This window comes from Schistocerca cancellata, chromosome 10 (assembly GCF_023864275.1).
Source record: "Schistocerca cancellata isolate TAMUIC-IGC-003103 chromosome 10, iqSchCanc2.1, whole genome shotgun sequence".
NCBI classification, from domain to species: Eukaryota; Metazoa; Arthropoda; class Insecta; order Orthoptera; family Acrididae; genus Schistocerca; species Schistocerca cancellata.
In genome coordinates this window covers 139,973,470-139,999,388 of record NC_064635.1, presented here as the reverse complement: position 1 = coordinate 139,999,388, position 25,919 = coordinate 139,973,470, and the positions used below count along the sequence as shown (strand labels likewise).

The window sequence follows — 25,919 nt, the reverse complement described above, 5'->3', positions numbered from 1 at the left end:
GTTCATCACAGTTGAGGAGCTCCCCAAAATATTGTTTCCGAACGACAGCAGTGGTCAAATCATTGGTGAGTTTTGGCAGCTCTGGTACGCCTTCTTGAAGAAGTTGGCTTTACAGTACATCTTTTACACCTCTTTCCCCAACAAATCTTGTTGAGCCTCCACTTTCCTTGACACATATTCTCTTTGTTCTCCTCAGAGTCGCTCAAGTATTTCACGATACTCCTTCAAACTGTGCTTTGCCTTAAATAAAATCTGTGCCTTATAGCTAGCTTTCGTCAACTTCTCTTCATAATGACTTAAAACATTCGTTCCCAAACCAAATATTCTTGCGCCTTATCCACTTCTTGATGACTGTATTTGCCACCTCTTTCTGCATAACTTCAAAGCTTTCTCTACAGCTGTCAAGGTTCATTTCCCCTTTCTTAAAAATGTGAAAGGATGGAGGTCAGGGAGTGGGAAGAAAGGGTGTTGTGAGACACACTTTATCTGGTTTGTTGACCTAGACCTGTCCAGCTCGGAAGACCCTCCCAGTAGCTATGTCACCATTGGTGTAGCCCTTAGTGTCACACGAACATGCAAACCTCTCAACCTGGATGAATAGTACTGCTTTAAGGCGGTATCTCGTGGAGAGGTACTGATAATCATACCAGAGCTTTTATTGACAGACATATTCTATCCAGTTCATCCATAAAGAGATCTCCAGTGCCATATCCTCTGGTGACACCAGTAAAGGTGTTAACCAGCCAATGACCAGCACTCCTCTGATCACCCAGTGTCTCCCTCACCCTGAAAAGCACAACCCACCCACTTAAAGGCTTCAGCTACCTCTTGTTGTATGCTGAGATGACAGATACCCTACCTGTATCACACGAAGTTATGTTCTGCGGCCACCGAGCTTACAGAATATCCTTGTTCATACTGCTGCCAGTTGTTCAACCCAAGGTCACTCCCTCCTGGTCATCAGAGGGGCAGTACTGTACCAAAGACTGCACACCACTTCCTACCACAACCCACTCACAGGCATTTCCTACCCTGTAAAATGTGTGGCCCAGTGTGAAGCAGCCATGTTATATATCAGCTATGCTGCAATTACTGTATACACCATTCTGTGTGCACATTACAAGCAACCAGCTGTCGACTCAAATGAATCGCCACAACTAAACTGTGGCAAACTGCAAACTTGACCATCCAGGTGATAAACATGTTGTGCAGCAAAACACAAATGTCTGCAACAGCTGCTTCACACTCTACGAACTATTTAGGTACTCCCTTTCGGCATGAGTTTCTCTGAATTGTGTGGGTGGAAATTGTGTCTCAAGCCTATCCTGTGTTCTCGTAATCTCCATGGTCTAAACCTCCACTAATCTGTTCTCACCGCATCAATTACATTTTCCCTCATTTCTCCCATCCACACCACTCCTTGCCCATCCAGAACACATAGTGCCTTCTTTCACTTTTCAACCCCTCTCCACTTCCCCATGCTACCTACCTACCTACCTACCTTCCCTCCCTCCCTCCCTCCCTACCTCCCTCCCTCCCTCCCTCCCTCCCTCCCTCCCTCCCTCCCTCCCTCCCCCCCCCCCCTACCTATCTCTGTCCCTCCCTTCTTTCTTCCGACAGAATTATGGTGTCATTAGCAGACCACAGAGTTTTTATTTCTCCTCACTGCACTTTGGTTCACTTTCCAATTTTTCTTTGTTTTCTTCACTAATCACTCAGCGTACAGAGTGAATCAAATTGTGATAGAGTACATCCCAGTCTCACTCCCTTCTTGACCACTCTTTCCATTCATGTCCTTAGACTCTCATAGCAGTAGTATGGTTTCTGTATAAATTGCAGAGCATATTTTGCTTCTTATACACAGTGGCACACATAAAACTGGCCCCTGCACTGAACGGAATATGAATGAAGAAAATTGACGTACATCATCGCTTTCTTACATTTTTATTGTACAGTTTCATTATTAAATATGTAATTAATAGTTTAAGTAGCAGATTTACTTTTATTAGTTTAATAAGCATATTTTAGAAAGGAATTTAAAGTCTGTGTTCAAAATGTTCTCCACCAACATCCAAGCAAAGTTGTGCATGTCGAAGCATTTTAAGGAAAACACTTTTCAGTACTCTTTGAGGAATGTTCAAAATTTCTTCACATATGTTGTTTTTTAATGTGTCAAGTGTTCTGGGATTGTTGCGGTAGACTCTAGCCTTTAGAAATCCCCAGAGGTATTAGTCACCTGGTGACAAGTCATGAGATCAGGGTGGCCACAAGCCCTTACTAATGGTCCTCTCTTCTGTAAAATCTGTATGTATATGAGCTAAGGACAAATCTGACATATGAGAAGTTGACCCATCTTGCTGGAAATATGCACAACATTTTTTGTTTGGAGTTAAGAGCCGAAAATTCATTGTAGAGTTGCAAGTAAACATGTGTGTTGACTGTTTCGTGAAGAACAATGGCCCGATAATTCTGTTACCAGATACAGCACACAGTACACCAATTTTTAAATCATGTAACAGCTTTTGCAGTATGCTGTGGGGATTCTCTGTAGCCCAGTATCTTGTGTTTTGCGAATTAACGCAACCTGGCAGATGAAACCGAGCTCCATCTGTCGAAAAAAGGAGGAACGGATCAAGATGTCCCCCAGCGACATTTTCCAGCAACCAATTACAGTAATGTGTATGCTTACACTTGTCCGCTTCTTTTATTTGCTGAACAACACTCACACGGTAAGGTTTCATTTTTAAGCCACGAAGGATGCAGTGACATGACCTGCGAGACATTCCACGTTGCTGTTTTAATCATTTTGTTGACTTGTAGGGACTTCTTTCAGTGTGTCCTGTCATGTTTGCCACAACTTCATGTGTACGTACAGTCGGTGCCTTATTTCCCTTTTAAATTAAGTTGTAGTGAATTTGACTGAGTTGTGTTGCAGGATTTAGCTGTACACATCATCAGCATGTAAAGCCCTATTGTGCTCTTCTCCACAGGAGTATTGCTCCACTGCTGCCTGCTTGCGCCGAGATGCTGGAGCACCTCGAGCTGATAGACTATGACGAGATCAGTGTCGAGGAAGCCACGGAAACACTCACTGCCCTGGGGAAACTCCACAACCTGCGCTGTCTTCACTTCGGTACCACTAAATGGGAAGTTCGACATTTGGTTCCTGCTGTGTTTAAGTGAGTTGCATCAGATTAAATATTACACTTTTCTTTTAAAGTGGTGCTTGTACATGCCCACAATTACACAGTGACCATTACAGAAAGATCTGTTAGTTCTGCCATGCACGGTGTTAGTACACCACTATAGGACCACATCACACAGGTTGGTGATGTTACCAGTGTGTCTAAAATTGACCATCCATTAACGTGGTCCTGTCTAGGAGATTGTGGACTCAGAGATTGAGGGCAGAGGGAAGAAAAAGCTCCGATATTCACTCTGAGGAAAAACCTCTGTGAGAGTACAGACAGACATTTGTGCAAGTGGTGTGCCACTCACTACAGCTCATACTCTGTGCTGAGGTACATTAGTAATTGCTACTGTAGTTGTCAGCACCTGCAAAGTATATTGGTTTCTGGAGGGGGGGAAAGGGGTCAAATTAGAAAGACCAGTCTAGTTGTAAGTTGTAAGTCTTGCTTCTTATTGTATTAGTCACGTAGGGGCTGTTTGAATGGCTGTGCAGGGGGCTACCCAAGAGTTTTGAGCTCCACTGGGTGGAGCTTAGGCTGTAAATGCTCTCTCTCCCACCCCCCTTTGTGTATGTGTGCACAGGCATGCATGCGCACTGGTGTATGGGCACGTGCATTTCGTTTCTTACAGTGGCGAGGTGAGTGTAAGTGAAAAGCACCAGCTGTGAAATTTTGCTTCCTTCTCAAGAAAAAATGCTTTAAAAGCTCTTGTGAAATCAAAGAAAATCACAAAGGTGACACTGTTTGGGAAACTCGAATGTACCAGTGGTTTCCTCATTTCAAAGATGGTGAAATATTGATTGAGGGCACATCTCATTCTAGATATCTTGCAGCCTCCTTTTCTTACAGTCCAGCAAAATGAGTATCAAGTGGAAGTGTGCCGTGCTTTGACAGAATGTCACTGGACTGTCACAGAATTTTTTTCTGAAATAGTTACCCGTAATGGTGCTCAATACTAGGATAATGGCCTGGAACCTAAACAGCAATTAAGCTGATAGATGTCAGTGTTGCCTCCCGCAGTGGGCTCACAACAGTGCTCTTCCCTGTAGTAATTACACACACAAATAAGTACACTACTGGCCATTAAAATTGCTACACCAAGAAGAAATGCAGATGATAAACGGGTATTCATTGGACAAATATATTATACTAGAACTGACTTGTGATTACATTTTCATGCAATTTGGGTGCATAGATCCTGAGAAATCAGTACCCAGAACAACTTCGTCTGGCCGTATAACGGCCTTGATACACCTGGGCAGTGAGTCAAACAGACCTTTGATGGTGTGTGCAGGTGCAGTTGCCCATGCAGCTTAAACACGATACCACAGTTCATCAAGAGTAGTGATTGGCGTATTATGACGAGCCAGTTGCTCGCCCACCATTGACCAGATGTTTTCGAATGGTGAGAGATCTGGAGAATGTGCTGGCCAGGGCAGCAGCCGAACATTTTCTGTATCCTGAAAGGCCCGTACAGGACCTGCAACATGCAATCATGCATTATCCTGCTGAAATGTAGGGTTTCGCAGGGATCAAATTAGGGGTAGAGCCACGGGTCGTAACACATCTGAAATGGAACGTCCACTGTTCAAAGTGCCATCAATGCAAACAACAGGTGACCGAGACGTGTAACCGATGCCACCCCATACCATCATGCCAGGTGATATGCCAGTATGGCGATGATGAATACACGCTTCCAATGTGCGTTCACAGTGATGTCACCAAACACGGAGCAACCATCATGGTGCTGTAAACAGAACCTGGATTCATCCAAAAAAATGACGTTTTGCCATTCGTGCACCCAGGTCGTCATTGAGTACTCCATCGCAGGTGCTCCTGTCTGTGATGCAGTGTCAAGGATAACCGCAGCCATGGTCTGCAAGCTGATAGTCCATGCTGCTGCAAACATCGTCAAACTGTTCGTGCAGATGGTTGTTGTCTTGCGAATATCCCCATATGTTGACTCAGGGATCAAGACATGGCTGCACAATCTGTTACAGCCATGCGGATAAGATGCCTGTCATCTCGACTGCTAGTGATACGAGGCCATTGGGATCCAGCACAGCGTTCCATATTACCCTCCTGAACCCACTGATTCCATATTCTGCTAACAGTCATTGGATCTCGACCAATGCGAGCAGCAATGTTGCGATACGATAAACGGCAATCACGATAGGGTACAATTTGACCTTTATCAAAGTCAGAAACGTGATGGTACACATTTCTCCTCCTTACACGAGGCATCAAACAATGTTTCACCACGCAATGCCGGGCACCTGCTGTTTGTGTATGAGAAATCGATTGGAAACTTTCCTTATGTCAGCATGTTGTAGGTGTCGCCACCGGCGCCAACCTTGTGTGAATGGTGTGAAAAGCTAATCATTTGCATATTACAGCATCTTCTTCCTGTTGGTTAACTTTCGCATCTGTAGCATGTCGTCCTCATGGTGTAGCAATTTTAATGGCCAGTAGTGTACGTGCCTAAACTGTAAATCACTGTAATGAGAAAGAAATGTAGAAGTTCCATTCACAGGCCAAGTGTGATGCCAGGCTGAATCCAATACAATGCAAAGAGTCCTGAGAGCAGAGTTGAGTTAACACGAGGACACAGAATAACAGAATGTAGTTGTGTGCACTCTGTTCTGGGATTATATTCGGTACATTGCTCTTGAGTCTCTCGAGGTTGCACTTTCTGTCATATGCACATGTTGACCCTGATTTGTCTGATGTCTGATCATGCCACTGGGCACCAGAGCAGGCGAGTTGAATAGTGACAGTAGTGGCTGTGGAAGAGCTGATACATTATGAGAGGTGTCATAGGATTATTGCAGTCCTGTCCACCCACGTTAACAGAGTGGTCAGTGTGGCAGGGTTCGATTCCTGGCTGGGACAGGAGATTTTCTCCGCTCAGGGACTGGGTGTTGTGTTGTCATCATCATCATTTCATCCCCATCTCTGACATGCAAATCGCCCAATGTGGCGTCGAATGCAATATGTACTTGCCCTCGGCGAACCCAACCTCCCCAAATGGGGGACTCCTGGCCCACAATGCCATGCGCTCATTTCCATTTACTGCAGTCCTCTCACCTCGGAGGGGTGACTGACGTGATGCAACCTCAGCATCCCTCCTCACAGCATGGGATGGTGCTCAGTACCAGCCACGAGGACAGTAACAGCAACTGGCTGGGACGGCTCCTTTGAACCACGAGGTGCCCCAGCCCGATACAGCAGCTCATCTGTACCTGTTCTGAGGGCTGTTAAAAATGATGGATGAGGGTGTTTTGTATTAGGTCTTGCCTTATCTGGGTGAACTGCTGCAAACCATATGCATTCTTCTCTTCATCCTGAAGTATTCTTTACTTTGTCCTCTAAGGATAACATGATTTTCAAATTTAGTAACAATAATGTCAGCTGCACCAATTCTCCTGATATTCATTTCCTCCAATATTGACAGTGTGAAAGCTCCCGGATCAAATCCTAGCCTATGTAGGGTCCGTAGTCTGCCAAAATTAGCACAGTTAGAAACTAAACAAGTATAATATGCTGCAACTTCATTAGCTGTTGTGAAAACAAATGTTGTCTTGGGGCATGGTTGTTCTATCAGAGAGTTTTAACTTTCATTAGGATTTTTATTTTTTCCATGTTCATACTTTTGTTTAAGTTCCGCATCTGCCAAACACCAAAATACTTCCCACATTGTGATACATAAAACTAGAAAGAAAAAAAAAAACACCACATGAATAAATAATAAGAAATATGGAACAACAGAGGGGTGTAGCCCTGTGCAAGCTCTTGTTAATGATTATTTTTATCACACATAGGGGTGCAATTGGAACGTAATATTCAGGAATTGAAATTTCACTACCATGTAGTAACTGAAAGTGCAATAAAATTTTTTTCACAGTTTTGGTCGCTTTCTCATACGTCCACCATCCAATGACTCCCCCTCCCCCCCCCCCCCCTTCCATCATAATACATAGTAAAGGCATATGCAAGGCTTAACTTGGCATCCCCTTAGAGCAGAACCAGTTTTTTTAATAAGTACTGCATTTAACATTTTCATTGATTTATCACCAGTAGCATTATCAGACATTAATGTCTCTCTGCTTATTTACATGTAATATGTTACATTTATTTACATTCAGTAATATCTTCCTGTCCCTATACACATCACCAATCCTTTGCAGTCTTCCTGTATTGTGCTACTACGTTCTGGGCCTGTGACCTCCCTACAGATGACTGTATTTTTTGAGAAAAGCATCACAGAGATTCCGACATTATGCATTAGATAGTCTGTGTATATTGCATTTTTTACTATAATTGTAGTACACAGCGGTTTGTCACCCCTTTAGGAATGGACGATTGCAGAAACTACAGCAGCTTCAGCTGAGTTACATTGTGGAGGAGAAGACGTTGTGTGCTGTGGCAGAACACTGCCCTGATCTGCAAGAACTTGAACTGCTCAGATGCGAGGGACACACAGATGCTCTTTTTGAGCCACTCCGCCGACTCAAAAAGCTGGAAACGTAAGTGTGAGCAACATGATAGTGTGTTTGTTCTGCAATAGATGCTTGTAACTTAGTTACCTGTCTCTTATTATACCGTCGACTTCTGTCCATGAGAGGTAGGTGAAAACCAGCACACACAAAAAGGCTGTACAGAAAGAACTTCACGCATTGGTGTCAGTTTAAGCTACAGGCACCCACAGTCGTGGCCTAAAGTGTTGCTTATTTCTAAAAGTTGATGCACGTCAGGTACACTGCAGTGTGCAAACTCACCTGTCTTTCATTCACTGCGCAAGTTCTTCACATTGCAGTGGGACATGTGTACACTTTAAATGAAATTACAGGATGGGGAAGAGGTCAGTTAGCCAGAAAATAGATACCCAATGTGACTAATAAAAACAATGTTTTGTTGAGGCCCTGTGTCCTCAACTAAGCTAGTATTCTGACTGCTACCCTGAGCGTGTAAGCTTGAGTGTCTGTGTGGATGCACATGTTATGTGTGTACTCTTACTGTAAAATGATCAAGATGCTCAGAAGCTAGTGTTAACCATTTTATGTTATATGTTTGTGTGTGTCGTCTACAGGTTGTGATATTCTGCTCCTTCCTTATTGTGATATTGGATGGCAATGTAAAGTAAGTATGCTGAGGAGCTACGACTTCCTGTTATTCGATCCAGTTACCACTGAAAGTTAAAAGTGCACTCCAGCATGCAATTATAGAAATAAATAAATGCTTCTCATAAACTATGTATCATACACTCTCATTTATAATGATCGTCCATAACAAAGTTGGTTCATTATGCGGACCTTCACAGATACATTGATATGGACTATGACCACAAATGGTCTGTCTTAGTTAACAGATTCCAAATAACATGCAGATAACAGGTTTTCTCTTCTCCCCACGGTGTCATAGGCACTGTCATAGCCACTCTTCTTCTGTGGCTCACACCACATCCCGAAGGCAGGACACGATGTCGTGGAATAAGCCGCCAAACTGGCAAGTACCACTGAGAAGTAACCGACCGCTTTCTCTAAGAGTGATGGGTTATTCCCTCTATTTAGTGCAAATGGAAAAGACCAATCTTTATTGTGAACTTGGTTAAAGTTGTACACTACAGTAAAGTATGAAGTGTTATGTATACAGTGGGGGTGAAATACAGCACATTAATTTATTTCTTCATAATTAGTGTTTGAGATTTATAGCTGTCATCAACTTCACATCTTGTAGAAAAGAGCCTGCTACCTCCAGATACAACAACATGGCCAGGCCAATAGAATAGATAACTAATAGTGACCACAGAAACCTTTACATATCCACCTCCGTACACCTGAACAACGGCAGACACATCACCTTCCACTGCAAATGGGTTTAAAATGTCTGTCGTCATCCCAGATTGCAGATATGCTGTGCTCGTCAATCTTGTGATACGTGAGCATACATAAAACAAACATCCAAACAGCAGGCTATACTAATTCTTTGCCTAACTAAATTTTTTATAGTGGTGAACATCATTTGCGGTTCAGTGAATGAATGCTTGTGCAACTCATCCCTCACCAAAGTCACATATTACACCATCAGGTAACTGGTTGCCTTTCCGATATTTCACATATTTTTCCATTCAGGAATTTCTATTATTGGTATGCACATGTATCACATTCCAAATCAAAAATATATATGCTTCACATTAGAATCTGATGAGCCTTCATGGAACCACTATTTCTGAGTAAATGTCTCCCCAAATTGATCACTACAAACTAACGACACCAGTGGAAGATAAGCCAACAGGCAGTCATTACACCCACACATTCAGAGATGCCTGTACGAAATATGTTGCCAGAAGGGACTTTATCATGTTTCCCCACTCAGTTGTGCCCGTAAGGCCAACTGCCATTATCTACCACAATATACACTGCAAAATTGTGTCCATAGCTCTATGTACCAATGTAGTTAAGAGACGTGATGCAGTAGACTGACATCAGCATACATGGTTTTAATTTGTGACGTCAGATAAACTGCCAATTCAGCTTAGAGCATCAGTGAGATTGTACTGCCTCAAGTGACACTGTCTACTCTCAGCCAAAGCCCGTCATGGTTTGCCTTAAGCAACAAGTGATGTCAGATACATCACTCTGCATAACAGCCATAATTAAAATACTTTTATTAACCCCAGTGGTGATTAATGCTTACAGTTAGTTAGAGCAACTCTAGCAAAACTTTTAGGAAGTATTTTTCTTATTGTAACAATATTTTTACTGACAATTTCATGCCTCTCCCCTCCAATGGCAGGAATAAGTATATTCTGCTGTTGCCAAGGGACAGCTCTTCTCTCAAACTGCACCTTACTTTTTAGTTTCACAGAAAGAATTCCTACGTGAACCTTCCAGAGCATTCGAGATGCCCTTCGCCCCTCTTTGGAACAAAGCTTTCTCCAACTTTTAGTGCCCTCACTTCCGCCACAGCCATTCTGTGTAACAGTAGTCAAACTCAATTGCTTTGCACCCTTTCAGATTCTGCTGCTAAGCCTGATAATGTTCAGAAATTAGTGTAGGCAGGCCAAATTACATGTCACTGCCTCATTTCATCCCACCTCCATTGGTTTTAAATCTAATATGATATTGAAGATCAGTAAACCAGAACCAACTTTCTATACAAACTTAAAGCTTTGGAATGACCACAATACCTTATCGTCAGTTTTTAAATCATTTATAATTTTACGTTCTTCCTTAGGTTTGTATGAATTCAAGTAGCATTCTCATATTATTGTCATTACTGACAGTAAAGAATTATTCAGTGCTATTCTAGACAAATTGTTATACCAGTATTTCCAGACATTCTTATCATTAATCTAAATTGTCCACAACCTCCTTGTCATATCAGATAATGTCAGTGGTGAATCAAGGGGGGCAGGATGCAGACTCCCCACCCCCACCCCCCGGGGTCCCCCATTACACCCCAGAAATACCCCTTGGAAAAAAAGATTCTTTGCAACATAGCTTTCACAATTTACAGTCTTAAAAATTTTCTCACTATTGCACTTGGTTCGTCAGTCATACTTGTAACTCAACAACAACTGTGGTGGAATCTGATCAAAAGAACTCAGACAAAATTTAGGTCAAATGAAAAGGTTATTAGTGGCACCAAAGTTAGTGTCTGGAGACTCATTGGTGACACAGTAACTCAAACTTAGTGAAGTAGAGCAAAAGCAGAAATGATAAACTGCAGTTTAGAATGTCTTTCATAAAGGAAATAACAGGAGGACTCTCTCAGTTCAATTGCCACACTCATGCCAAGAAGATTAATGTGAATGTTAGGGTAAGTGCCATCAAGAAACAGCTGAAATTGCTAGCATCGAACGAATTCCAGGGCCATTGGAATCCCTGATTCTAAACAGAATTTGTGTATGAGATAGTCCCTCCTTTAGTGTAATCTACTGTAGATCAGTCAAACAAGAAGCGGCCCGTTACTTAGAAGAAAGCACAGGTGATCGGTGGCAGAATTGATTCGTGAAGCTGCCATCTGATATCTATAACATCCGCCTATTGCAGAATTTTAGAACATGTTTTCCACTCAAATCTAAAGAGTTATCTGGAACAGAATGATCTTCCGTGCCGACAAGCGTGAATGCCAGAAATATCGGTGTTGCGAAACCTATGTTATGTTTTCCCATGCGACACTTGGAAAGCCACTGATTGATGCATTCAGGTGGATACCGCACGTCTTGACTTTGAAAACCATTTGACTCAGTACTACCTTGATGCTTATTAATCCATTGGCTTATACAGCTAGTTCACAGCCAGGTGCAGGTTTCAAGTGCGTTATTACATTGCTGGCTGTTAAGACGGTCTGAGGAGCTATAGCTGCCTCTTAGTGTTTCTTCTTTTCTGTCAACAGATGGTATGACGTACCTTCCGGGCTGTTGTGGACACCTTTGAAAAACTGAAAAACTGATCTGTTTACTGACGTATAACACACTCGTTTTCTTTTGATTTTTGCGTTATAAGCAATTTTCACCAGCTGTGAAGTAGCATGCAATGCTGTACTGTAAATAGTTTCTCTCAGATGAGGAAATTGAAAGTCTGTTGAAAAAAGTGACAGCGATGTAAATGATACTAGTGATGACAATGAGGCAAATGAAACAGATAGTAACAGAGACGTTGCAGCAACAGGTGTGAGTGTTGCTAGAGAACATAAGGTAGAAAAATGGAAATGGGAATGAATCAGGATAAACCTTCTAAAATTTCATTTTTTTGGTTCTAGTGACAGTAGTCCTAGCGGTCAGAGACAACTCGCTCAAAAACTAATGCCATTAGATATGTACAGAAAAATGTTTCATATGTCTTTCTGGGATAATGTAACAGTAGAAGCAAATAGATATGCAACAGATTGTTATTAAAAAAATGTCCTACTTGGAAATCAAACACTGCTTGGTTTCCAGATGAAATTGAAGCATATTTTACTTTATGTATTCTTATGGCACAGGTGCAGAAACCAAGACTCTGGTCATACTGGTCCTTAAAAAAAATCGATTCACACTGCTTTCTTTTCTGATGTCATGCCATGTAGGAGATTCTTAAATATTTCTATGTTCATTCATGTTGTAAATAATGAAAATGTTGACCCTGCAAACTGAACAAGTTTCAGCCTCTTATTGACCACCTCAAACCAAATTTCTGAAGTGTTTATTATCCTGAAGAAGATATTGCAATTGATGAAAGCCTCATGAAACTCAGAGGTAGACTCTGCTATGTCCAATTCAGTCCCCAAAAAAGGGGCGTATTTCTGAATAAAAGTCTTCAAAATATGAGTGTCAGATACTGGCTATTGTTCAGGATTTCATATTTATCCTGAGAAAAAAAGAAAGAAAGAAAAAAACCTGAGTCAAGCAATAAAGAAATCTTGATTAGAGAAGCTGTTGTTATGGACCTCATGCAACTATATATGGACAATGGTCATACAGTATATGTTGACAACTGTTACACTTCCTGGTTTCCCAGTAATTGTTTGCGAGGCTTACTGAAAGAGGCACAAATGCCATAGGAACAGTTAGATCTACTAGGTGAAATATGGCAGACCAGTTCCAAAAATGTAAACTACAAAAGGAGAGGCTCTCGTGTTATTTTCACACGAGCTCATGACTCTGAAGTGGATAGATAAAAAAGAAGTAAATATTCTATGAACTATCCATACAGATGTCAGTATAACAGCAACAGGAAAAACTGACAGGAAAACCAAAACCCCAGTCCATAAGACCCAAGCAGTTATACATTTGAATGCAGTGACAGACAGGATCAGCAATTTGTCATCTCTCTTCTCTCCCATGAGAAAATATGCCAAAGCATAGAAGATAATTTTCTTTTACCTGATGGACATTGGAATTTTCAATTGATATATCCTACTAAACTAAGTGATAGGAAAAAAAAATCATGTGTCAATAAGTTTAGAATTCAACTGAGGACATAATAGAGCAGGTCACTCTACCAGATTATCCTAGACATGGATGGCCTCATTGGAATTTCCAATTACACTGGAAGTGCAAATTGGGTTACCCCCCCCCCCCCCCCTTCCCCTCCCAGTGCCATTACGAAAACAACCTCTGGAAACTGTGTAGTGTGCAAAGTAAGGAAGACGAAAAGTGACACATGGTATGAGTGTGAGACATGTCTAGTGGTGTTGCATGTGCCTGAACTCGGGACCTTTGCATTTCATTGGCAAGTGCTCTATCAATAGACCACACAGTTTTAATCTGCTAGAAAGTTTCCTATCTCTAGTAGTTATGAAAATACAAGATGTGATAAAAAAGGAATGGGAATTTTTCAATTTCATGGGCTTTTTGCATCTGATTGTCAATTTTTTATCTTATTGGTACATATATTCCTGATGTATGTTTGCATTTTCATCCGTTTTGAATATTCAGTTTATTATTGACAGTCAAAAAGGTTATATGTGTTTTCAAGTGCTGGGTGAATTTTTACTTTTAAAATCGGTGGCTCAAAGAATTTGCATTAAATTGTGCTTGAGAAATGGAATAAAGTGCAGCACCACATTTCAAATGAATAAGACAAGAGTGAGCGATATAAATGTTTCAAAGGGGGTCTAGAAGACAACGATCACCTTGGACATCCTACCACTTCAGTTACTAATGACAATGTGGAAGAGGTAAGAAAATGGTTCTGGAAAATTGCTGAATCACCATCAGATGATGCTGTGATTCCTTTGGCTCATGCCAAGCAGTTTCTTTCAGATGTTTTGCACACGAAACATGTAGCAGCAAAGTTTGTTTCGAAATTGTTGAATTTCAACTAAAATCAGCATCATGTGGACATCACCCAGGAACTGATGAATTGAGTTACAACAGTCCAGAACTTCTAATGGTGTTTATAACAGGTGATAAGACACGTGTACATGGGTATGACATTGAAGCCAAGATGCAGTCATTCCAACTGCCATGAGTTCATGCCTTAGAGTCATATGGTCAATAAGGAATACTACCTGGAAGTTATGCAACATTTGCATCATGAGATACGAAGAAAACAACCACAATTGTGACAAAACCACTCACGGAAATTTCATCACGATAATACTCCCTGCTCACACTTCAGTGTTTGTTCTAGATTTTTTCAAAAAACAAAACCATTGTGTTGCCTCAGCCACTGTATTTGCCCCCTGCAACTTCTTGCTATTCTCTGGGCAGAAGAGAAACTTGAAAGAATTTCATTTTGCTACCATTGATGAATTAAAAACAGAATCACTGAAGGAGCTGAAGATCATAATGAAAAGAGTTTCAGAAGTGCTTCCAAGATTGGCAAAACTGCTGCCACAGCTATATTGTGTCTGAGGGGGAATTACTTAGAAGGGGACAAAGTTGAAGTTTATGAATAAATAAAGATTATTTAAGGAAAGTGAAAATTCCCATTACTTTTTGATCACACATGGTAGACCGCAAATGAAATATTGTTGATACGCAGTGGAAAAAGCAATGGACCAAGGACTTAACTTTGGAGGCCAGCAGAGAGCCACACCGAGAGTGGTGGCACAGTGGTTAGCACTCTGGACTTGCATTTGGGAGGACAATGTTTCAAACCCAAGTTTGATCCAGATTTAAGTTTCCCTAAATCGCTTCAGGCTAATGCCCTAGTGATCTCGAAAGGGCGCGACCAATTTCCTTCCCCATCCTTGACACAGTCTGAGCTTGTGCTTTGTCACTAATGACCTCGATGTTGACGGAACATTAAACCCAGCCACATTCCAACGATGACATCTTGACACATGTTTTTCAGGTAGCTGTTGAACTAATGTATTTGACTGTTTAAGCCTTTACATTCACTATTTGTTCATTCATTAAAAATCAGATGGACATCCAAGCTGCCAGACATAACAAAACTTGGCTCATTGTCACATATGTGGGTTTACAATTATATAAAGTGTTGCCAATAAAGGCATATGTGTGTTCAAAACCGCTACATAAAAGTGGCTTAGAGAAAAGATGTTTTACACAGTATGAGAATTCATAAGTTTTCTGAAGATTTTGTTAAGCAGGTACGGTGTCATGTCCAGACACAGAATAGAGAAAAGACATGGGTTTAAGGTCCATCTGCAATTTCCAAATGGTAAGGAGCAAATGCAGAAAGACAAATTCCTAGTGAAGACAGGACGACAACTCGGATCGGTGCCAAACACTGTCACAGGGCATCTACGAGAGACGTGGATTTTGGGACTTGACAGGATGCTTGCAGCAGGAGACTCATGGAATTCAGGCGTCTGATCAATACTATTTATTTGTGATCAGTCCTAGTAATATGCTGAAAACTAATCCTAAACATTTTTAAAGAATCGTGGTGGTGCACCATTTCTCCCTTCCTATAATCGACCCACCAATTCACCTGCATTTAATGAGCTTTGTCCAATCTGGCAAGTCATTCTACACCTCCAGGGTGCCTCTGACCAACCACATTTAGATTCCTCCCCTACCCCTACTTGGTAGGCAGGGATCCTTCTGGATTTTACATTAACAAACTCCAGTTTAGTATCAACAGCATTCAGCTGAAAGCTAAATGTCACTGCCACTCCTATTATGCCCAGCAAAAACAGTGTTTTACATCACTCGGCCCCGCCTTCTGCCCTCCTCTGGGTGGGGACCGCTGTAGTAGCACTCTAACCTCTGTAAACCCACAGACGTGGCAGTTCTCAGGACCAAGTATTGAGCTCGCTGCCTCTGCTAAGTTGTGCCTTTTCGTGACCATCTTCTACAGTGATGCCTTACGACAACATCTAGGTGGTGGATGGAATTACCAGTTAATTCTCTGAAGTGAAACTTCTCCGGTGGGACAGCATTAAGAGCATCTGCAATTTGCACAGCTCTAGTGTTACTGTTTATCACTGGTAAATTAAATGCTACCGCTTTTGCGTGCTCTCTCTGCATTGTGTCTCTGATTTCCTACCTCGGGATGCCCTTGACGGCTCCAGATAGCCTTAAGTCGAACAACCTTACAAGTCGTTATGTCATCAGTATATGATGGCGGCTTGTAATAAAATGGTCTGAGGTGGAACCACTCCAGAGGATGTATTAAAATATATTTCTCAATAACGAATTACAGAATTTAAATCACCAGGACATATTTTGTATATTTACCACATGGGTGTAAATAAGGACAGTAAATGTTTTTGGGACTGTTGACATCAAGTGACATTTTTCAAACCTGTAGTAGCCAAGCCATAAAGATGTTGCATAAGTCCTATGTAGTACAGCTCTTACAGGCGTTGTGAAGGGTCTGTTCATTCTGCCTAAGGGTCTCGTACCATCACTGTACATACTGCTGCTTACGACGAAAGGGAACAGAGTGACTAAACCTTTGTTATTGAAGCTCTGGCTCTGTATTTTTTTATTGTGCTTTGACGGGTCATTAACCAATATTTAATATTAAACACAAAACAGTTTTTTGTTCTTTTTTTGTTCCTGAAATTGGCTCTTGTATCCACTGCTGGAAAGACATGCTAAGTTAGAAATGGCGTCCTACATTTCACTTGAATTTGGTAGCATAAGTGGTACGATCCAGTGAGATTTCCACGAGTAATTAGAGGAAATAAGCATGCAAAACGTGTGCCATCACCTGTAGTTACCAACAATTTCCTCACTTCCTGATGGCATTTGAGGGATGAAGTGTGTTATTAGGAAGTTTCTTTTTGTAATGCATCATTCCAATCTAAACATCATTCGAGGGGGCAAAAAAATAAAAAAAAAAATAAAAATTGTCTGTGCAAGGGTATAATAAGCAATATCAACAGATCCATGCACAGTAGCATGTTTGGTCACTGATGTCACACTTCCTGATGCTTCAGTACAACAAAAAAAAAGTATTAAAAAGATGCCTTCTCCAGAGATCTTTAATGTGGTGTATCACTTAAACTGCATATTTTTGCAATACATAAGTGTTAATTTGAAAACCAACAGATACAGTACATTTGCTTCACAAAGGCTTCAGTCAACATGGGGGCTGCTCAGTTTGCTTCTGTCAGCCAAACACAGCACAGAATCCTTGACAACATATTACATAACTGTTTCATATTGTGAACTCATAAAGGCCACAGGTTGAACATGGACAAAAAAACATTAAACATTCCTGACTTGGAACTGAAAACACGAAAAACATTAAGTATGCAACAAACCTAATATACACCACATCAAAAAATTTCTGAAAAATGTGTTTGTCATGATAAAATGTCAAAAAATGTGGCTTTGGTGGCTTAACATGATACCTATAGATCTTATCTTGGAGTTAGCTTTTGGTGTCATTTAGTGGTTGATTACAAGAAGGAAAGGAGATACAGTCTGTAAGCTCTTTAGAGATTCACGGCACCATAGTCCTGCTTGTTAGACGTCGCAGCCTTCCCCTGTATGGAAACCAATAGTGGAATCTGATCTTGAGTACTAATGCTGTTTCATTTATATTGTTCATGCATGTGAGCAGACATTGAATGTGTCATACATTGTATATTGGACAACTAGTGTCATGTGATATTTACAACTGCTCCATATTATAGACTGTTGTACCTATATTGGTAATAGTAGTAGATAACTTGTGTATGTACAAGGTATTTATAATTAAACTTTCACTACTTGAGAGGGCCCCATGAAAAAATGACTGATCATAGGATGATGAAACTTTGTGCAAACATTTGTTAAGGACATGCAGAAGACAAATAGCAAATAAACCACTGCAGGAACCATCTTAATTTCTATGTGAGAGGGTAACATTCCTTAATTGCATACCTTATTTGGTTCCATGTTACAAACTTGCACAGTGCGATGACCATCTGCATCCACAACAGCCTGGAAGTTTGTGCAGATACCATTTCATAATTGTTCACAGCACTTTTCAAATGGTGGACCGTGGAATGTTCAGGTGTCGTCACATTGCTTGTGCACGTCGCATCCAGCATTCTCAACCACGGCAACATAACTTCTTCAACAGTTTGTGCCACAGTTGGCTGTTGGCTTCTCCAATGAGCAATTCACAAATCACCAGTTAATTTGAACATCTGAATCACTGGCTCAAGTAGCGAAAGATTAATTATAACCACCCTGTGTCTTACTGTATCCTTTTCACAATGCACATGTGTGTGCGCGGTCCACATGTGCACAGAAAATGATGATCTTTAGTGCATTTAAATGCTTAATGATGGATTATAAATAGGTAAAATATTGCTGTTTTTAGAATGTTATTTGATTTAACGATGACCTGAACTATTGACGACAGCTTCCTATTACATTATCCTAAAAATCTTAATAGACCAACTAAAAAACACTTCTTCTCAAATATTTACTGTTATCAACCTTACAGCAAGATAATTTTGCTATGTTTCAGATTGAAAATTAATTATTGTCAATGTCTTGGTGGAAAAGCAATGTCATACATAGCTAAGCTGCCAGCATTGAATGCTTTGGAATTCAGTTACATTAAATTTTATAAGTTAAAACCCAGTGTAAAATGCATCCTTGAAATGTCAGAGCTGCGCAGACTTTTCCTCAGGGAATGTATCTGCTGGGCCATACCATTTGACAAGTTTCCTGGCAGACTGGTGAACCTCAGGTAACACTATATTCATACTAGTGCAGTAGTCTAGGCAATAGGTATTTGTGTGTGTGTGTGTGTGTGTGTGTGTGTGTGTGTGTGTGTGTGTGTGTGTGTGTGTGAGAGAGAGAGAGAGAGAGAGAGAGAGAGAGAGAGGGGGGGGGGGGGGGGGGGCTGCAAATGGAATAAGCTGTCAGAAGGGCTATCCAGAAAGTAACATCTGCCTTTTATGTAATGTGAAATTGCTGGGGAAACACTGACTCATACAGTACATCATTGTGTACCATTCCTCGAAGTTAGCAATTTGGTATGAGCAGCAGAGTTGAAAACGGTTCCAGATATAAAATTCATTGTGTAATACTGTTATAGGTGGCAAAAATCTGTTGAGACTTATGAAATTTGTGCTGTATACTGACCAAATGTGAAGTGTGAAGGTATTCCAGGCTATTGGCGTCTTCAGTTTGAATATGGAAGGTCGAATGGTCTCAGTGATTTAGAAAGTGGCTCTCCGACTGTAGTCAGAAAATATTCGTAAAAAAATAACACTCAACATGAACAATGGAAAATCCAAAATTCAATCATGCAGGACATGTTAAAGACCTCTCCTTCTCCCAGTCCCTACAGTGGAAACATTTTTTTGCCACCAACCCTACTATCAGTCAGACTTATCCAAAGACCAATGTTAAACTGTCTGATTCAGTTCACTCCTCCATCCAACTGTGATCCACTCCTACTGCCCCCATATCACCTCCTGTTAACTTTTCAGAATTTCTTAAACTTGAACTATGCCTCACCATTGTTCCCCAAATCCCTCAACATGCAAACTAACCTTACATCTGCAGAAAGAACCACAGCGCACCAACTAAAAACTGATCCCAACCTTATGATCCTACCTGTGGACAAAGTCACCACCACTGTTGAACCACAAGGATTACTTGGCAGAAGGACTCTGCCAGCTTTCAGATACATCCATCTACAAACCTTGCCATAGTCACCTTATTCCGGAAAACCAGCAGAATTTCCAGTCTCTACTCAAATCCTTAGGCCCATCACAGAACTTCTCCCCAGAGTCCACCACTCTGCATACCCCCACCACTCCCTGCACTCCTATCTTCTTCATGCTTCCTAAAATCCATAAACCCAACCAACCAGGACACCCCATTGTCGCCAATTACTGTGCCTCCAGTTTGCCCCAATGGCTGAACAGACAGCACATTGGAATGCCATGCAAGGGGGCCCAGGTTCGATTCCTGGCTGGGGTGGGAGATTTTCTCCCCTCACGGACTGGGTGTCATGCTGTACTCGCCATCATTTCATCCCCATTTTCAATGCACAAGTTGCCCAATGTGGCGTCACACTCAATAAGACTTGCACTAGGCGGCCAAACTTCCCGCCTGGGAACTCCCGGCCACTGACACCAATCTCTCATTTTCACTGTGCTCCCACTGAGAGAATCTCTGCTCTCATAGACCAACACCTTCAACCTATTACCTGGAACCTACCAGCTCATATAAAAGATACTGACCATTTCCTCCACCGAGTCTCCACAGTTCCTGTCCCTTTGCTACATAGTGCCCTGCTCATCACTATTGATGCCACCTCCCTTTACACTAACATTCCTAATGCCCATGGCCTTACCACTGTTGAACACTGTCTTTCCCAATGCCTGATGGACTCCAAACCAACAACCTCCTTTTAAGTTGCCATGACCAACTATATCCTTACCCACAATTACTTCTGCTTTGAAGGCATTACCTACAAATAAATACAGGGTACGGCTATGGACACCCACATGGCACCATCCTATGCCAACCTATTCATGGGCCATCTAGAGGAATCCTTCCTAAACCCCCAGAATCCTAAACCCCTCGCCGGCCGAAGTGGCCGTGCGGTTAAAGGCGCTGCAGTCTGGAACCGCAAGACCGCTACAGTCGCAGGTTCGAATCCTGCCTCGGGCATGGATGTTTGTGATGTCCTTAGGTTAGTTAGGTTTAACTAGTTCAAAGTTCTAGGGGACTAATGACCTCAGAAGTTGAGTCCCATAGTGCTCAGAGCCAACCTAAACCCCTCACCTGGTTCAGATTCATTGATGACATCTTTGCGATCTGGATCGAGAGTGCAGATACGCTATCTACTTTTCTCCAGAACCTCAACAGCTTTTCCCCCATTTGCTTCACCTGGTTCTACCGTATTTATTTGAATCTAAGCCGCACTCGAATCTAAGCAGAGACTTGAAATCAAGGAAAAAAATTTTTTCCGAATCTAAGCCGCACCTGAAATTTGAGACTCGAAATTCTAAGGGAGAGAAAAGTTTTAGGCCGCACATCCAAATCGAAACAAAGTTGGTCCACTGTAATATGAGACACAATTTAGGTCGAATGAATGACGATACAGCTACAGTAGTTTGGTTCGAGTCTTAAGTATAGCAGTTAAGCTTTACCATATTGCTATGCGTCAGGTGCTCCGTCCGTATTTATACGGGTACCATTCCTTTTTCACGTGCTTCGTGTGGTTTGAATTGACTGCTTATTTTTCTTTGATCTGGTAAGTGCCGTTCTCTTTGTTATAGATGTTTACGTCACTCTTAAGCTGAAAATGCATAACTGTACTGTGTCATGCATTGTTTGTCGCATTCTGATAGTGAGTGTTTACAACCTGTCGCCGCTCGCGGCATGGCTTGCTTTTGTACACGCTACCGCTGCTTACTATATATATATATATATATATATATATATATATATATATATATATAAAAAAAAAAAAAAGCGGAATCGTCTCATTAGCGAAACAATGGCAAGAGACTGCTTGCTATTTGCTGTTACTTACACTGCTGCTTTCTTTGATAATGATCAACATGAACTAAATAATAGACTGCGTATGATAGAAGATCTTTTGAACGAGAGTTTAGCGAAAATTTTTCTCCGGTTGAAAATCTTCGCAGACGCCTCTGTAGTACATTACATTCTGCACAGAAATTAGTCATCTTAGATTTAAAAATCTTGTCAATTGCCGTACTTCATGTCTGACTGTATCACTAGTAGGCATAAGAACAATACGAATATAAACATGACATGATATGTATATTATTCCGCGTTCGCTGTTGTCTCACTCTAGTTTCGTAGTTTATTAGGCAGACAGGATTTAAATGAGATAGCAGCAAACACGAAAGAATACATGGCAAAATGTGTATATTCATACGGTATTATTCTTATGGTGAAAAGAATACTGCATGCGATTCACAATTCATAAAAGTTCTTATTAGCAACGATCTCGTCACAAGTAGGAAAAAATTCAAAACGTAGAGTTGGCCATATCGACAAACATCCCAAACAATCTTGCCAGTCGGATTTTCGTAGTAAGTTGAAATTCTGCTACATTCGAAGATGAACAATATGGAATTTGTATTTACTTCGTTGGATAATGTATGAAAATGTAGTGGTCGAAACTCGGGGCGGTGAAAAAAAGCTCGTCTTCCACCTTTTTTTACTGACGCAGAGGTTTTGTTGCCAGTATTTATCTTTGTGCCTGCAAAGCGGCCTGTGTAGCGCTACATAATTCGATGGCAGAAGTTAGTTGTGGTGACACCTACCAACATTTTTCAGAACTTCCGCTTACTTTGCACTCAATTCTAAGCACAGGCGGGTTTTTGGATTACAAAAACCAGAAAAAAAAGTGCAGCTTAGGTTCAAGTAAATACGGTACTCGACCCAAAAAACCACCATCTTAGATGTTGACCTCCACCTCAAAGATGGCAACATCAGTACATTTGTCCATATGAAACCTACTAAACTCATGCAATAAATTCACTTTGACAGCTTCCATCCATTCCATACCAAGAAGTCCTTTCCATACAGCCTAGCCACACGTGGTCATCACATCTGCAGTGACGAGTGTTCCTCTCGAAATATACTGTGGCCTTCACAGACCGTAATTATCCTCCCAACCTGGTACAAAAACATATCTTCCATGTCTTATGTTTCCAGTCTCCCACAGCCCCCCGAAGTCTCATCGTCTGACCACAGAGGAGAGTTTCCCTCATAACTCAGTACGTCCTGGAATAGGAGCAGCTGAATTACATTCTCCACCAGGGTTTCAACTACCTCTCATCGTGCCCTGAAATGAGAAATGTGCTGCCCGCTATCCTTCCCATACCTCCCACAGTGGTAGTCCACCATCTACTGAACCTACACAATATACTTGTCCATCCTCATACAACCTCTGCTGCCAACCCCTTACCTCATGGCTCATATCCCTATAATAGACCTAGATGTAAGATGTGTCCCATACATCCTCCCACCACCACCTACTCCAGTCCAGTTACAAACATCACCTATCCCATCAAAGGCAGGGCTACCTGTGAAACCAGTCATGTAATCTACAGCCTCAGCTACAACCACTGTGCTGCATTCTATGTGAGTGTGACAACCAACAAGCTGTCTGTAAGCATGAATGGCTACCAACAAACTGTCTCCAAGAATCGAGGGGACCACCCTGTTGCTGAGCACGCTGTCCAACACGGAATCCTTCATTCAATGACTGCTTCGTAGCCTTTGTCATAGGGATCCTTGCCACCAACACTAGCTTTTCTGAATTGCGCAGGTGGGAACTCTCACTGCAGTATATCTTATGTTCCCATAACCCTCCTGGCCCCAGCCTTCATAAGTCATTTTTCTCACCCTTCCCTGTTCCCATTCTAGCACTATACAGCTCTCAGCCCACCAACACACCAAGTCTTTTTACTTCTGCACTTTTTTGCAACCCCCACCCCCACCCCCACCCCCACCTCTCCCTTGCCCACTGTCTAATTTCCCAACTGCACCTAGCTGCCCTACCCTCTCTCCACCTCATTGTTGTTCATTCCCAACAGCAATTCACAGTCCCCCATCCCTACCCTCCTATCCCTCCCCCTCCCCGCCCTAGCATCCTCCTTACCCCCACCCAGTTGCCACTCCCATCATGCACTGCTGCTGCTGCTCACAGTCTGTCTTCAGCTGCCAGAGGTGTGTGTGTGTGTGTGTGTGTGTGTGTGTGTGTGTGTGTGTGTGTGTGAGGCCTTGTTGGCCAAAAGCTTATATTGTGACAGTAATTTTGTTTGTGCCTATCTGTGGCTCTGCATCTCCACTATGTGGTGAGTAGCAACTTTCATGGAGAGGAAAAAAAAGAAAAAAAAATATGTGGATTGGGATTTCCCAATTTGTTGACTGTTAGGCAATTTCCACAGTTTTTGCAGAAGTGTTTTACAGGAGATGCAAGTAGGTTACCAGAAGTTCTGTGGTCATTAAAGTCGAAAATTCTGTCTAAGAACAACAGCAGTCAACAGATGACAGCTTCTCTGGACTCTCTTTATCATTAAAATTCAAAAAGAGAAGTCTTACAAAACAAAGCAGTGGCCAGTAGTGAGAGACGAGTAGTCATTGCCAACATGGTGACAACATGGCAGACAGTCATGTGTGATCATATCACCTAGGGGCACAGCAAAAAAAGCTCATTAAACTGTCAGTTGGAGAGGTTACGGGTACTGTCTTTTGTGAAATCAGAGGAATCTTGTTCATGAATTTTATAAAAAGTATAAGGACTCTTAATTCTAATGTCTGCTGTGACTCATTAGGAGATATGAGAATAACCATTCAAAATAAGTGCAGTGGTCTCTCAAGTACTGGTGTCTCAGTTTAGGATAACAGTTCTTGGCTGTACTCTGCCTGACAAATGTGAGAATTGTTGCATCAGTTCAAACAGGACACTTTGGAACATGCTCCCTACAGTCAGACTTAGCTGTGACTGATTTCTACCTCTTCTCGAACTTAGAAAAGAGACTCGGCTAGAATGAATAACTTGAAGAAGCTGTAACAGGTCGATTGTAATATTTTAACTAGCTCAATTTCATGCAGAGACAATCCGTCAGTTCATTAAGAGATGGTGATTATGTATAGAAGTAAGGTGCTGTTTCAGATGGTTTTAGTAAATGTGTTTTAACAAGTCCAGTATTTTGTTTATAGCCTCAAGAAGACTTCTTTGATAGCTTTCACATTTGATACAGCACAACATGTTCCTCAATAATAAGTGCTCCCCTGCCTCATGTTGTACACAGCACGAATAAAATTTTTGTAGAAGCCGTAATCTGTCTTGTCTCCTTTAACCAGTGGAAGCTTTGGCTGAGTGTATTTATATTATACAGAATAAAAACTAACTGTGACAGTTCTTGATAATTATCATGTCTCTTGTCTTGTACAGAGAGCTGGAGATAGACTACTGTGATGGAGACCAAGACGTGCTGGACAGAATTAGTGCCCAGATGCCAGACCTGAGGGTGAAGGGCACCCTCGGGGCACTCATCACAGATGATAGTTACGAAGAGGGTGACTACGTCACGGATGATAGTTACGAAGAGGGTGACTACGAGTGACACCATTTCCAGCGTCTGCGCACACTCGGCACCTGGAGCTGGGGAGCTGTGGGACTGGCACACTGCTGGAAGCTGCACTGGTGTTCCAAAGACCCTGACTACAAAACTCAGCCTGTGCTCCATTTTTTTAGTGTTGTCAGCTTCAGCAGGGTATTGGATGCCTGAAATAAGGAACGGCAAAGGGGAACAAAAGACAATATAACAATGGTGAAGATTTTAGTAACTGCAGATGTGTCAAGTGCCTCAGTTTTGTTTAAAATTATTCTATTTACTGAGTGACTGTGTGTTATTGGAAATTCTACCGGCACAAATAAAAATTAGTTTTTGGAGTATTATGAGTGGCAGCCAATCTTTTTAATACTGTGTGGCTGAAAAATTTCCCTACATAATTCTAGATTCGAGTTTTTGATTATGTAGTGACGTCTGCCTACATTCACTAAATGATGTGATGATCACACTAAAAGGAAACTTGTGATTTTTTTTATTATTTAAAAGACAAATAATTGTTTTCTTCCTTAAGGATTTTGTTGTGAGGTGACATTATTCAAAGCAACAAAGAAAATATATTTGAATTTAAACGTAATAACAGTTGCCAAGGATGTACAGGCATGTGTTTGTGGTATGATTTGGTAGAGGGAAAGGGTTTGCACTCCGAGGCTGTGAGTGAAGGACCTCAAAGGATTAACTGTCTTCAGAGTCCCGTCTTGCCATATAAACTGTGATTTTTCCTAAATTGTAAAATCCTGTAGT

The 25,919-nt window shown here is 41.6% G+C and overlaps 1 protein-coding gene across 1 annotated transcript in view; it reads left to right on the top strand.

Annotated features, from left to right (window-relative positions):
• The window catches only part of LOC126106387 (uncharacterized), an 89,020-nt gene extending 63,610 nt beyond the window's left edge, over window positions 1-25,410 (top strand). Inside the window, exons 5-8 of the mRNA XM_049912653.1 lie at window positions 2,991-3,179; window positions 7,541-7,714; window positions 18,560-18,784; window positions 24,998-25,410. Of these exons, the coding sequence (XP_049768610.1) occupies window positions 2,991-3,179; window positions 7,541-7,714; window positions 18,560-18,784; window positions 24,998-25,169 (760 nt within the window). The 3' untranslated portion in view covers window positions 25,170-25,410. The remainder of the gene's footprint in view (window positions 1-2,990; window positions 3,180-7,540; window positions 7,715-18,559; window positions 18,785-24,997) is intronic.
• The last annotated feature ends 509 nt before the right edge of the window (window positions 25,411-25,919 follow it).